The 15,883-nt window shown below is 41.3% G+C and overlaps 1 protein-coding gene across 1 annotated transcript in view; it reads left to right on the top strand.

Moving 5' to 3' along the window:
• The first annotated feature begins 397 nt into the window (after positions 1–397).
• Positions 398–15,883, top strand: part of LOC132398550 (IQ motif and SEC7 domain-containing protein 3-like) — a 165,238-nt gene continuing 149,752 nt past the window's right edge. The window contains exon 1 of the mRNA XM_059978171.1: positions 398–539. Within this exon, the coding sequence (XP_059834154.1) occupies positions 450–539 (90 nt within the window). The 5' untranslated portion in view covers positions 398–449. The remainder of the gene's footprint in view (positions 540–15,883) is intronic.

Consider the following 15,883-nt stretch of genomic DNA (forward strand, 5'->3'; position numbering starts at 1 on the left):
CTTGTTGTTTGAGTTTAAATCTAATTCTTCTTCATTTGCCACCTCAAGAATTGCAGCTTTCCAACTGTCTGTTGTAATTATAAATTGATCTTTCCGTGTGCAGCCACCTTCCATGTGAATCAATGAGGAAAATGGTGAGGAGGTTGCAGCCTGCCACCGCGTGAAACCTGTTACTAACAGCATGTGTCTCAACTTATTTTTGCAGTAATGAAACGAACTCTCCTGGAGGCAAATCCATTAACTCCGAGGCAGATGGTCCTGTGAAGATCCCAAGTGAATGCGAAGTCAATGTTTCCAGTGGAGTCAGTTCAGATGGGGCCTGTGTAGACAATGCTTCTCACCAAGTGAAATGCCCATCAGCTGAAGCCAAGGAGGGAAAGCTGTGCCGTGCTGTCCCCGTCTCCAGCACTGTACTACAGAAAGCCAGCTTGCACCACACTGCTTCCCCGATGAGAATGCAGCGGGGCAAAGGGACAGCAGCTTGCTCACACTTGCCCTCCTCTGATTATGAATTGTCTCTGGATCTGAAAAATAAGCAGGTATTCAAAACATCTGGTCAAATATATCCGAAATGCAGAACAAGAAAAGAGCAATTAAAGCTTATGCTGGATATAATGCAAAAATTGGGCATGAAATATTCAAAAAAGGCACCTTTTTATAAAGTGATTTTTCTAAACCCTGTGACCTATCACCTTGCTTACTTACTGTCTGATTAATATGAAAAAAATTAGGAGATCTGAAAATTTTCAGTAACAAAAAGATTAATTTTCTTTATTTAATTTATTTTGGTGGGTTAGTTTATCTAATTACTATTCAAAAAGAACCTTATCGTTTAGTTGCCTTTGGTTTGACCGAAATAGAATCAGATTGTTGAACCCTAATGTCTAATCCTTCACTGGAATGACATTTATTGCTAAATAATGGCCATCAGAACTGAATGGTGCCATGTGCAGTTCTACAAACCTTTTGATGATATTGAGTAAAATGGAGAGGTTTACAACAGTCTCCTTCCATTCGGCAATCAATGCTGGCCCTACTGGTGTTGACCAGATTCCAGAAATGATTAGGTCAACACCAACAAGATATCCTGATATCCTGGGTATTTAAAAAAATATATCATGGCATGGTGAGATACCCATACATAACTATGCAGAATGTAGCAACAACCAATCTTCCTACTTTGTTTGGAAAGGCGAAGGTGGAATATACTGTCTTGCTGTGGGGGAGGGAGAGGAGGTGTTGGGTGGAGATATTTGTGGCTGTGAAGAAGATGAGGTGCTCTGAATTGAATCCTGCTGCACTTGATCTGGGTGCTCGCGGCTGACAAGACAAAGAAAAGCTGTAGATTTTGCATTACTGATGGCTCACCTTGATATGTCGAGAAAGGAGCCGGCGGTCCCTGGGCATTGGATGCACATAAAAATGTAATTGATTAGAGGTCTAATTCTTGACCTGTCGGTTTTCAAAATAAGTGCTGGTAAATAAACTTATTTGTTAGTAATCTTGGAAAAAGGTAGGTCATTGATGAAGTGAAAACACTTATTTGCATTCTACCACTGATTAGTTCATAATTCATGAGGGATCGCTTCATGCTGGTTTTCCATCAGTGAAATCTATTCAGTTGTTGAAGCTCGTTCCAGATCCTGAATATATTTTCACAACACACAGGTGGTAAAAAAAATGTTCATTAGTTGATGATTCTGTTTTTTAAGACATAATCTTCATGGTACCGTATGCAGCTTGAGAGATTTAATGTTTTTCATTTGCAATTATTCGTTGCTAAGTATGGCATTGAGGGTCACTGCTGACAAAGGATGTGACTATCTTCACATTGTACTTTCTGGATAAGAACAAAAAGAATTTTCTTCAAAAATCATTATTTAATATGAGGGTATTGCCACCAAGATAAATGTTTACTGCCCATTCATAACTGACTTAAGAAATGGAAGTAAGTTGCAGTCCTTCTGGTAGGGGTTTTCCAACAGTATTGCTGGGAAAGGCAATTTCAGGATTTAAATCCAGGACTGATGACAGGAGAGAATATGTTGCATCTCCCTCACCAAACCACCTACCTCACAGATAACCTGATCTGCTGCCGTGGACCGCACTTTTGAGAAACTCAAGAGGTACTTCACCACCGCTCCCATTCTCTGCCATCTGATCCCCTCCGGACCTTTTGTGGTAGAGGTGGACAGGTCTGACCTGTGTGCCGGGGCCGTCCTCTTCCTGCGAGGACTGGACAGGAAGACACATTCTTGTGCCTTTCTCTCATGCACGTTCAACGCCTTAATGGAGTAGGAGACAGGCTCCTTGCCATTAAATGAGTTTTGGAGGAATAAGGACATTGGCAGATGGTATACACTGAGCCCTTCCTGATCTGGACTGACCACTGGAACCTCATATCCATACAACAGACCCGTCAACTCAACCCACATCAGACTCGCTGGGCCCTCTTCTTTGAGCTATTCAGCTTCACTACCTCCTACTGACCTGGCACCAAGAACGCTAAGGTGGACGACCCAGCTGAAATGGAGATTGACCCTTAGCCCAACTTTTCATTCTCACAGATCCTTGTCCTGATCATCTGGGATCTTGAGAACCAGATCTACACAAGCCTGCTCCGGCCAACACGCTTGACAACCACATGTTTGTGCTGGCGGGTGTGCTCTGAGGCACACTAGTGGGCCCATTCCTCACCGCTCTCTGGCTATTTAGATGCACAACAGTCCATGGATTTTCTGTGATGCTGGTTCTGGTGGCCCACCATGATCGCAGATGTACATCAGTTTGTCGCTGCCTGCCCTCAATGTGCCCAGTCCAATTCCTCCAACTAGCAGCCCCCTGGACTCCTATGGCCCTATCAATCTCTCAAAGCCTGTGGTTCCATGTCAGCATGGATTTGCCACCTCCTGATGGAGCCATGGTGATTGTGTCAGTGGTGGACCGGTTCTCCAAGGGGGCCAACTTCATTGCCCACCCCAAGTTTCTGTCAGCCACTGAGGTGGTGGACCTGGTTCTCCAACATGTAGCTTGCCTCCATGGTTCCCTGTGTTGGACTGTGGCGCACAGTTCATCTTCCACTTCAGGAAAGCCTTCCGCTCTCTCCTCTGCACCTCAGTGAGTTTGTCCTCTGGAGATGCTTCTGTGATGTTTTGTCACCTCTAGCACTTCTACATGGAAGAAGTATCTGCTCTGGGCCGAACTGTCCCACAATCGACACATCTCCTCTTTCTTGGGTATGTCACCCTTTAAACTGCTTCATGGCTACCAACCCCCATTGCTCCCCATGGAGGAGACAACAGTGGAGGTCCTGTTCACCCACAAAATGCTGGTGGAACACAGCAGGCCAGGCAGCATCTATAGGAAGAAGCACTGTCAGGACGAAGGGTCTCGGCCCGAAACGTCGACAGCTCTTCTTCCTATAGATGCTGCCTGGCCTGCTGTGTTCCACCAGCATTTTGCGTTTGTTGCTTGAATTTCCAGCATCTCCAGATTTCCTCGTGTTTGTTTTTTGAAGGTTCTGTTCACCGGGGCTGCTAGAAGAGGGCACGGAGGACCACCTAAGCTGTCAAAGGTGCCTACTGCAGCCAGGGCAAGCACTGGTGGCAGTCAGCCAGACTACTCTAGCCTGGGGGAACATGCCTGGTTTTTATCTCTCCATGTTGGACACCAGCTGTCTATCAACCTGCTCCGCCCTGCTCTCTCTGCAGGAACTTCAACAAGCAGGCAAGTGACCTCGGGGAAAAGGTAAACAAACTGGCAGAGAAACCATAACATCAATCTTTCAGGCAGGGACTCAGACTCTCTCTGTCTCATTGCGCTGGACACCTCCCTCTCTCTCTTAATAGCAGCACAGTTCATAGGGTCTATTCTGGACCCCGTTTCAGACTAGGTTTTTCCCTGACACTGTATAGATTTAAGATGTGACCTGACGTTGGCAGAGTCTTGAAGTGCTCTTGGTGATCACATATTAAAGGGTTAACCATCTACCAAGATATGTGTCTTCATCTCTGTTTCATAACAAAGTAAATTCTCTTACAGTAAAATAAGGTAAATTCTTCAACACTTACCATCTCCAGTCTCTATCCAGTTCATTCTTGGATCCATTTTTCATCAAGGACCCATAAGGATCATTCTGGGCCATCGGATGGTGCGGTGGGTAGTTTTCAGTCAGACCTGCCACAGACAGGCACCTCCTAGTATCCGCAGGAGACATCTGCCATTCATTTCCAACTGATCACCTGCAGCCTATGTAAACCCAGCTTTCTTTCACAGTCCTTGTTCGCCCATCAAGCCAGCCAGCCTCAACCAGTTGCTTCTAGTCTTCAGGTACCTTGCTGTCTAGTCATGTTCAGTATCTGTTCTCTCTTGTTTTCTGGACCCTTGCGGCATGTAATTTTGCAGTTTAATATTAAAGCTATTGCTTGTCACTAAATGGTCTCTACTGAACTGCTATTGGATCAAGTGTCTTCTATATTCCTAAACACACAGTGGTGTTGCAGGACATGGCTTTATAAACTAGTCATGCTACAAGATGAATACTTCTAGGATTATGATCCAACAACTGTGAGCAGAAGTTTTTGTTTTATTTTACCGTAGTCTGGTATTTGATCTGAAGGGAACTTCCTTCCCTCTTCTTTCAATTTGGTCAGTTCTGGGGATGAGAAAATGTGTTGCCACGAGAGACATGAGTCCAACTTGTGGATGGTACATACAACAGTCACAATACGCCAGTTGGGGGGAATTATTTTTGAGAGTCTTATTGGAGTAACTATGAAGGCAGAAGTTTGGTCTGAATGGCATGGATCCCCCCAATTGTTGCTGAAGGTACACATCTAGCTATGGAGTATGTTGCACCATGCACCTGGTAATAAAGGCTTTCTGAAGTCAGGTCTTCAACAACAACGTAGCCATTCTCCAATTACTCTGGGTGTAATTGTGTGGTAAAGACTCATTTGGCTGGAAGGGCTTTATTACCATGGTGTTTCTCAAAATGAAATTAAAGAATGCACTCAGAGACCACTTTATTAGGTACACCTGCTTAATTAATGCAACTATTTAATGAGCCAATCATGCGTCAGCAACTCAATGCATAAAAGCATGCTGACATGGATAAGGAGTTCAGCTCAAACATCACAATGGGGAAGAGATGTGACCTAAGTGACTTTGAGTTTGGAGTGATTGTTGGTGCCAGATGGGGTGGTTTGAGTATCTCAGAACTTGCTGGCCTTCTGTGATTTTTGTGCACAACAGTTTACAGAGAATGGTTTTGAAAACAAAAAAAAACCTCCTTGTTAATGAGAGAGATCAGAGGAGAATGTCCAGAATGGTTCAAGCAGACAGGGAGGTGACAGTAACTCAAATAACAATGGTGGTGTATAGAAGAACATCTCTGAATGGACAACATGTTGTAACTTGAGTAGATGAGCTAGAGCAGCAGAAGATCACAAAGAGGAGGTACCTAATAAGGTGTCCATTGAGCGGGCAGTATATATACCAGGGTAATGATGAAGTCTGAAGAGTCAAATTGAGCAGCAATAAGTGGGTTGTTGATAAATAGTGCTTGATTGACATTTTTTTTCATTAATTTACTGAACTGCAAGAGTAGACTGATGGAATGATAATTATATACATTGGATTTTAAACACCCTGTCTAAAGTGACATGGCTGGGCAATTTACTACTTTATCAGCTGGTCCCATTGGAAACATAGAGAGAAATCAGGCTAGTGAACAGTATATCTCCTAGAGGCAAATATTGTATGTTCCTAATCTCAAAGTTAGTGAATCTTGGAAAAAGCCCAGGATGAACAACTTCTTGACGTTATCTCCCCAGTATTTGCCTCAAGATCTATTTTCTATGATGGCCTGTGTGAGTTCTGTAATGGTATTGAGTTTCTTTCCTTGACTGCTAAATGACTGCAGGACCCAGAAGACTACTGATCTATGGAATTTTAGTTAATTATATCTCTTCAAGGTTGGGAAAATATTTCTGAATAGACCTTATAACTACCAGAATGGTGTTCCAAGATTTTGGAATCCAGAAGATAGTCCTTTTATAATTCTCTAGATTTTCCCATCCAAGACCTGACAAAATTTGCCAATTTGTGATGAATTACCTCCAGAGCTCTGTGCCCAATGTGATATAAGCAGACATTTTGATGATTGATATTCCCAGCTATACATTTGAGTTTGATGCTCAAACTTTCTATTCTCTGCTCAGTAGGACACCTGTGATCAATACCCAGGGGAGAGCTGGGTGACTCTAACTTCGGAAATCCTTTTCCACATTCCCAACTTTGGAACTTCTTTAATTTTATTAATCGTGCATCCATACAATAACTCCTTATTTGCTGGGGTAATTTTACTTGAGATGCTAATTTTAGCGGATTGTCAAAGATTTGAAATGCAAGGCCAGTGCATGGAATAAGAGTCAGTGCATTCATACAAGTGTGAGTGAATTTCCTAATGAATGGCTGCATTTTAAGATCCTCCAATAGGGTTAATTTTGCTCTCTGCCTTGTCATTTTCTGTCCAACTATAGGAAACTGAGGGTGGCATTGTGCTATCCATCAATTCTTTTCTATTTTTCTTCTGAATAGCAGGAAAGGAAACATTAGCTCTGTGTCTTTGAAGAACAGCAGTAGTTCTTTCTGAGCTGACAGTGGTATCTGTATGTCTTACATCTTTTTTCACTCAAGCTGTGTATGATCTTGGTGTCTCAATTACCTGTTCCTCCTGGTGATGTAGTGGACAAATATCTGCTGCTCCCCCCTCCTGTGTTCTCATGAGTTTTGTGTAGTTTTTATTCTTCTTAGACGAATAGGATGGTTGTTATTTGCATTCACCTATTGGTTTTCTTGATAGTTGTAGTACACCGAAATTACTTCTCTTAAACTGCACTCATGGAGAAAATTGCCCTTTGGTGGTGACACAAAGTGAGGGCTGGGGAATTAATTGAGCGCATATCAACTCTGTTAATTCCCGAACCTTTATGTGATTTTCTTTTCCATTGAAACGTTTTAAACATTATCAGAATCCAGGAAGTACCACTGTATGGGCAAATTTGATAGTCTCTTTTTAAATTAACGTGAATTTTATACGCTTTTTATTATTCCAAACCTCATTGCTGGGTTTTCGTTCTCAGCTGGTGGATAATTTAGACAATTTAATTGCTTTTCATGCCTTGCCTTGGCAGCTTTCATTGACTACCCAGTTTAGATTTTTGAACAATGATTAGAGCTTACACGTTCAGCTTGCTAATTTGAACAGGGTCAATAATCTAAACTCTGATTTTATTTTTTTTAAAAACTCTTTAGTAATTATGAAAATTACTCAATCTGCAGGAATCTAATTGCAAATAAGCAGCAATAATGCCAAGGCGGTTCCCTTGGATGTGACACAGGAAGTGATTACTTACACACTGGTTCACTGGCCTGAAGTTCCTGCTTTGGAGTGAGCTGATCCAGACCTAGAACTTCAGCCATGTCTTTTTCCCCATATAACCCCACCCTTTTTCTTGAATCAGAGACTCTTGGAAGCTTCTCATGGAATTCTCATCATTGTTGAGGCTTGAGAAGATCAGAACCACTCTGGCAGCCTGATTTTACTCTGTTATCCTGAGCAATGTTCCCTTGCTCAGTATCAGCTGGATCTTATCTTTTTTGGGGCATCCTAATGTGATGTAATGTAAAATGTGTTACTTCACCTAACTAATTTTGTGTCCTTTTGAGACTGACCTGAACTTAATTACCGTTTTAAAATGTAGAGTGAGGTCAAAGAATTTAATAGCTTTACATAAGCAAGATATCCATACTGAGCACATGTTAAAATATTTCAGCATTTCTTTGGTTGTTATTTGAATTTAGTTTAGTTGCTAAGGATGTTTATAGGCTTCAAAGATTCTGACTCCTCTACAAGTGAAGCATTTTCTTTTAGAAACTCTTAGCTGGTCACACTGCACCTGTGGATAAAGTAGAGTTAATGTTCCATCACTAAGTGAATTCTGTTTCTCGCTCCACTGTTTCTGCCGGATCTGCTAAGTGTTTGCATCATTTTCTGCTTTCTATTTCGGATTTTCAGCAGCTATAGATTTTTTATTAGAATTTTGATGTATTTTCTGTTGGTGAGGGACATTCTCTGTTGAATCAACGTGAGGAATCTGAGAAGAGAAGATAATAAAAGTAAAGATGGTGTACTTCCTCAGTGATGTAAAAGTATCAAATTCTATTCGAGACCTGCAGCAGCAAGAGCTTAATTTAAATCCTGAAAATGAAATAACTTGCAGATGAAGACGAAGGTCTTGACCCAAAATGTCAACTGTTTATACCCATCCACACATGCTGCCTGACTTGCTGAGTTAATCCAGCATTTTGTTTTGTATGGCTGAAGATTTCCAACATCTGCAGAATCCAACATTCTGCCAGACTAGTGCTTCTGCCCACCCGCCCCCTGGATAAAATGCTTTCCATAGTTTTGGAATCAAGTCATTGGGGGATTCGTAGTTGTACTGAAATCAAAGCTAATGGCTTTGGAATCACCATTAGTGCTGATATTTCTGTCAGCCCACTCCAGTCTTTGTCTTTGAGGCAATGAAGGGTTGCAAAGTTTTAAAATTCAGAAGCAACTTGTCCTGAGCTGTGCTCGTGTGTGCTTCACATTTTAAAAAACAATGAAATTCATGTTAGAAATCTCCCCAAGCAAACAGACTTTTCTGACAATGAAATACTTCTTTTCGATGCCCATCCAGGAAGAGCATATATCAGGAAACTAATTGACCAGACAGAGTTCTTGAGTAGGATTAGGTGCAAATACTGGAGAGACCAAGTAAATGGCAAAATTGCCAATTTAATTTCTTGATTCTGATAGTGCAGACAATTCTAATCCTACCTGCCTGTCATAAACTGAATTGGAAGCCAGTTAAAATTGGGTGTGATATGTCTCCATGCCTACTGATAGTTCAGGTCTAAAGTTAGAATAGAAAATGCTGGAAACACTTACCAGGTCAGGCAGCATCTGTGGAAGAGAAGCAGAGATAATGTTTTCGGTTTAAGATGCTTCATCAGATCAGTGATTCTGGTCACTGTTGTCACTTTACTCCCGCCTGACGTTCTTCCACGATCCACTACCCTCCCACTTTGAATGTGCCTGATAATGCTGAAGGATTTGCTGATTAGATTGTCCTTTCACTATATTTCTTTCCTAAAATGGGCATTTGAAGGGAGCAGAAAAATAAGCAAAACATGTAGTGCATGAACAAAAACAGAACTACTGAATGAATAAGCTCACATTTTTAGCACTAAATCGCATGCCTACCCATTCTGTCCAAATCCTAATTCCTAATCCCATTCTCACAAATTTGTCATAGTTTGATGACATCAGTGAATCTCAGTACTGTAAATCCAATCATTGCATTTGTCCAGGTAGATTATCTTAATGGAAAGTAATGTGGGGGGAGCTCCTCCTTCACACTAAAGTTGCTAAAACTATTCCATTTCATTTTTGTGATGAGATGTTCAATGTTATATAAAAATTGAGAGAAGTAAGGAAGTAATCAGTTCTTTATATTTGAGCTATGAAAGGCTTTAGCATAAAACATTTCAACAAAATTTATCCATGTTTCATGCAAGGTCTAAATATTTACAGGTTACATGTTTAAATAGAAAATTGTAACTCTCATCAATGCATTAAACTGCTGCCTTGCCTAATGCAATAAAAACGTTGAAAAGGTTAGACTTTTCCGGTGTCCTTCACCTTAACCTCTAGGCCATGAGCCTCCAGTCAGCACTGCAGCATAAAGCTAACAGTTTGAGTCCTATGAGACGGGGCAAAAATGAAAGTGTGTCTTATTTATAGCCAGATCGAGCACCCTGTGGACAGAGGACTACCAGATCAACCACACAAGGATAAACTATGGCACATTGGATAGCTCCATTTTCATTCAGCTTTCTAACAATTTTATCTTTGCCCAAGCATAAATTCTGTAGTTGTACCTGAACTACAAAACTGGAAGGTTGCATTAGCTGCAGGATCACTGTATTTAAATCTGTCAGAAATAGACCTTCTCAAGGATCAAAGTTAATGGAAATTAGGAGGTTATCCCAGTTATTTTTAATAATAATGCATAGTATTTTTGGTAGAAATCAGAAGAAATTAAGATTGGTGAGGAAATACATTAGAAGAAGATTTGGAAATATCAGAGAATATGTTGATAATTGAGGTTGTCTTCTATTGTTTAATTGTGCTGGAGAATGAGGGTTGTCCCTTTTGCCTGAGGAATGTATGAACAGATGTTTTCCAGTGGTGTGAAGGCTGGACTAGTACTGGAATGGGAAGCAATGAAATAATGAGTGTTGACCAAGTCAGTTGAAGTTATTGTCCTGCTGGCACTCAATATACAGGTAATTCCAAGAAAGTCTCTTAATTTCACTCTTTATTTTTGTTGTTGTGATAAATGGCCCTGTGCTGATGGTAAAAAAGTGAAGGCAGACAGGGATTTTATCTCCTATTCTTCAGTTGAGAGATTCCTATCAATGAAAATTAATTGAATAACAATGTTCAAAGCCTATGGCATTGCTTTTGGAGCATACCATATGTCAACTGCAGTACTGAAAATAATTTTTCATTATGGGTTTGGTCATGCAGATTTTTGTCCTAAATAAATTCATAACTATTTAGTTATGTCTGTTTTTCTTTGAACACCAAAGCTAAATAATTACTCACAGATTCCTAATATTTGTTTCTCCTTCAAACCCATATGTCATACCATAGTATTTTGAACCAGGACATATATTATATACATTTCTCTGACATTAAATGTACCTTTTTGAAACTATTGAATTTTCTTTGACTTTGTTAGACTGGGGCAGCTTCTTTTGTCCAAAGATGATTAGCATCAGAAACATCACAAATTAAAAATGAAAGCAAAACACTCAAAATGCTAGAGGAATTAAGCAGGTCAGGCAGAATCTGTGAAAATGAATAAACAGTCAACGTTTCAGACTGAGACCCTTCAACAGAACAGGAAAGGAAGGGGGTAGATGGCAGAATTAAAAGGTCGGGGGAGGGTGTTATGATGAAGCAAGTTCACAGGTTTGGTGAGTGGGACAGAAGACATTGATTACGAATTAGTACGTTAATCATTTATTTACAGGCAAACAGTAAAAGATTCAACTAAACCACCCAAGTTAAACAATCTGTTAAACTAAACATTCCACAAACAGACACTGAGAGTGTGTGTGAGCCCTCTTATATCTGCAGAGTAGTTTTCCAATGGTTCTTCAGCACTGGTTGTGATCTCAGTATGAAGACAACTGCCCAGAGACAAAGAAAAGCGTGAAGCATCTGAAACCGAACACCAGCGCTGTGGCACACACGGCAACCAATGAGAAAGAGATGCTGCATCCTTTCAGCAAGACTGTTGATAACTGGCACGGTAGAAGAGGCTTTCAACTAACAAGAAAACTAACCCTTCACATTACACAGGGAAAAGAGGGTCAGCTGAAAAGGAGATAGGTGAAGCCAGGTGGGTGGGAAAGGTAAAGGGCTGGAGAGGAAGGAATCTGATAGGTGAGGAGAGTGGACCACAGGAAAAGGGAAGAAGGAGGGGACCTAGGGAGAGGTGACAGGCAGGTGAGAAGAGCTAAAGGGCCAGAATGAGGCATAGAAGAAGAGGGGATGGGGGATTTTTTTTTAGCTGAAGGAAAAATCAATATTCATGGCATCAGATTGGAGGCTACCCAGACAGCATATAAGGTGTTCCTCCTTCACTCTGAGGGAGGCCACGTCGTGGCACAACAGGAGGCCGTGGACCAACGTGTCGGAACGGGAATGGGAATCAGAATTAAAGTGTTTGGGTACCAGGAAGTTCCTGCTTTTGGCTGATGGGGCAGAGGTGCTCAATAAAGTGGTCCATCTATTTGTAACGGGACTCACCGACGCAGGGGATGCTGCATTAGAAGCTTCTGACACAATAGATGACCCCAGTAGATTTGCAAGTGAGGTTTGCCTCACCTGGAAGGACTCTTTGGGACCCTGAATGGAGGTGAGGGAGGAGGTGAAAGGGCAGGTGTAGCACTTTGGATACTTTCAGGGGTAAGTGCCAGGAAGGAGATTCGTGGAGAGAGACAAATGGACAAGGGAATCATGGAGGGGGCATTCCCTGTGGAAAATTGAGTGAGGGGGATGGTAAAGATATATTTAGTGGTAGGATCCCTTTGAAGATGACAGAGGTTGTGGAGAATAATGTGTTGGATGTAGAGGCTCATGGGTGGTAGGTAAGGACAAGAGAAACTCTTATCACTGTTAAAGTGGCGGGAAGATGGGCAGAGTGGAGACATTTAGGAAATGGAGGAGTTGCGGGTGAGGGCAGCATCAATGGAGAAGGAAGGGAAACCCCATACTTTGAAGAAGGAAGACTCTTCCGATGTCCTGGAAAGGAAAACTGCATCTAGGGAACAGATGTGGTGCAGAAAAAGGAACTGGGGAAAAGGAATAGCACTTTTACAGGAGATGGTGGTAAGAGGTATAGTCAAAATAACTGTGGAAATCGGTAGGTTTAGAAATGATGTTGGTCAAAAGATGGAGACAGAGATCGAGAAAGGGGAGGGTGGTGTCAGAAGTGGACCAAGTGAAGTTAAGGGCAAGGTGGAAGTTGGAGGCAAAATTGATGAAAGTGATGAGCTCAGCATGGGTGCATGAAGCAGCACCACTCCAGTCGTCAATGTAGCGGAGGAAGGGTGGAGGAACGTTACCAGGGTAAGCTTGGAACGTGGATTGTTCTATGAGAAGGCAGGCACAGCTGGGGTCCATGCAGGTGCCCATGGCCACCCCAAGTCTGGTGAAATTAGGAGGAGATGGAGAAATTGATGAGCGTGAGGGCCAGTTCTGCCAGATGGAGGAGGGTGGTGGTGGAGAGAATTCTTCCTTTCTTTTCTTGAGGAAAAAAAACACAGAGCTTTAAGGTTTTCTTGATGGTGGGTAAAAGTGGAGAGGAACTAGATATCCATGGTGCGAAGGAGGCAATCAGGGCCTGGGAATTGGAAGTTAGTGAGAAGCATTGCAGTTGCAGGTTGGAAGGGACTAAACCAAGAGGAATGGAATGGAGTTGAGGTATGAGGACCAATTTCTGTGGGGCAGGACCAGGCAGATGAAGACATAAGTTCAAAACACAAGTTAAAACTAGTCTAGGAAGGTGAGCACCTGAATATGAAGTCAAGAGCTTTCAAAAGGAAGGTGATCAGATTATGGGTAAACTGGAAATGCATGGATTTCAGAGTGGAAGTGTCACACACTGTACATATAAAGCAGAAAGATTAATAGCTTCACCCTTGGTAAAGTAGTGAAGCTGAGGGGCAGTTGCTTCAGAGATTAGTAGATTCAGTCATCAAGGAGTTGTAAATGATGAAGCAAATAAAGGGCTACAAATGGAATGGAAATGGGCAGTGCTCTGGAACCACGTCGTAGGACTACTTTTGCTTAGCAAGGTTCCAATGTGCTTCTTCACCCAAAGGAAGTATATCAGAAGACCAATTTTTGTCTGGGTTTGGCTGGCCAGGCAGAAAACTTGTCAACCTCCTACAAAGGTCACAGGAATATTGCTCTTTGTGTTCAAAAGTTGGGTAGAAAATCATGGACAATATAGTAGGAATTTCCAGTAGTCTCCATCTGTGGGTGATCCCACAGAAATAAAAGATAAAGCTTATTGCATGAATATTAAAAAAAAACTATTTTCTAAATTTGGTGGTTCATTTTTCCTACAGTACCTTGCCCCTTCCCCATAGTGTTAAAAGTAAAAAGTGACTAAAAGCCCCAAATACTTCTTTAAATTAAATTTCTCCCTGAAACGAGGGAGAAAGTAATGGACACTGGAAGGAAAGTATCACCTCGACTGGGTCTTGTTCTCCAAAAGGAGCACTGGTTTACTGTCCTGCTTTCTTGGATTCATCTTCAATTGCTTATGCTAAGTCCCATGTCCATTTGGCTCACTGAGGACAGGATGAAAAGAACTCCAAATTGTCAAATGGATGAAAAGAACTCCAACCTCTACCCTTTAAATATATCCCTATGCTTGATCAAGTGCATCAAACACATCAGTGAATTGACATTGTAATGTATTGCAAAATTATCTCAGAAAGCATGAGTTCCATCTGTTCGAAGGAAAGAATTGGAGCTGGGATAGGTCTGCTGTTCCTGGAGTTACTCCACTATTCAGAAATATAATTGTTCACTAAAATAAGACAAGATGTTAAGTCTACTTTGCCCTACTTCTCTATATTTGATCTTCTAGAGATCCAAAAATCTATATAACTCAGCCTGGAAAATACCCAGTTTTTGAAATAGGAGCAATACATTTTGGAGATCCACCAAATGACTTTTTTTTCATTTCTGCTGCCTTAAAACAAATTTGATTATATATGCCAGAGATATTAAATCTGATTCTGACCCTGGAAGACCAACTCTTTGTCGTGACTCCTGGAATCCTGGAGGATCAGACTCTCCCCATCAACTTGGCTAGCCTACAATTTTTATTTTAGGTTGTGTGTGATTGAAATAATGATTTGATTTCTTTATTTGAATATGAGCACAGTAAGCCTGAAATCTAAATGAACATTGAGGAAAAAATCCTACTATCACTGCATTTCCAATTTTGTGATCCTGGTTGTCTGAAGCCACAAATGAGTAACTGTTTCTTAGAACTGATGCATATAGTTTTTAGGGTAAGCTTATAAATGATGGAAAATAACTCAGTGAGGAAGCAAGTTTAAACCACATGCACACTCAAGATTAGTGAAACAAGCACTAGTTCAGCCATAAACCATGGGATTGATTTCAAGAGCCATGAGGTAACATTAAAGCTTCGTAAGAGCTTAGTTAGACCCCACTTGGAGTACTGTGTTTAGTTCTGGTCACCTCACTACAGTCGGATGTGGATATTATAGAAAGAGTGCAGAGGAGATTTACAAGGATGTTGCCTGGATTGGGGAGCATGCCTTATGAGAACAGGTTGAGTGAACTTGGCCTTTTCTCCTTGGAGTGACCGAGGATGAGAGGTGTCCTGATAGAGATGTATAAGATGATGAGAGGCATTGATTATGTGGATAGCCAGAGGCTTTTTCTCCAGGGTTGAAATGGCTAACGTAAGGGGGCATAGCTTTAAGGTGCTTGGAAATGGGTACAGAGAGGATGCCAGGGGTAAGTTTTTCACACAGAGTGGGGGGTGCATGGAATGCACTGCCAGTGACAGTGATGGAGGTGAATGCAATAGGGTCTTTTAAGAGACTCTTAGATAGTTACATGGAGCTTAGAAAAATAGAGGGCTATGTGGTAGGGTAATTCTAGGCAGTTTCTAGAATAGTTTACATGGTTGGCACAACATTGTGGGCTGAAGGGCCTGTAATGTGCTGTAGATTTCTATGTTCTATGAAAGGGAGTATGGAGGAGATGGCAAGACAATGTGTCAAATTTTTGTACAATGAAAGTGAAGCCAGACTATGGGTATTCATTTACAGATGTGAGCTAATGTTAGTATTGATCCTCAATTATTGTTGGCTTATTGTTTCTTTTTAAAAAAAATTTTTATTGAGTTTTCAATGATTACAGAAGAAAAGAAAAAAATTATCAACCCTTTCCCCCTCCCCTTAACCCCTCCCCCCTAACATATCCCTATAGAAAGAAAGAAGAAAAAAAGAAAGAAAGAAAGAATGCCTGGATATCAGAAGATCCCCACATGCTCCATGGAGTTCATAATATCTTTAGTATATATTCTTTCCCCAAATAACCAGTAATTTTATCTTCGGAGCACCTATATATTTAGTCCTATCTTTTATAAATAAGGGCGCCAAATTTTCAGAAATGGTTCATATTTATCTCTTAAATTATAAGTAA

Source organism: Hypanus sabinus, chromosome 8, assembly GCF_030144855.1.
Source record: "Hypanus sabinus isolate sHypSab1 chromosome 8, sHypSab1.hap1, whole genome shotgun sequence".
Taxonomy (NCBI): Eukaryota; Metazoa; Chordata; class Chondrichthyes; order Myliobatiformes; family Dasyatidae; genus Hypanus; species Hypanus sabinus.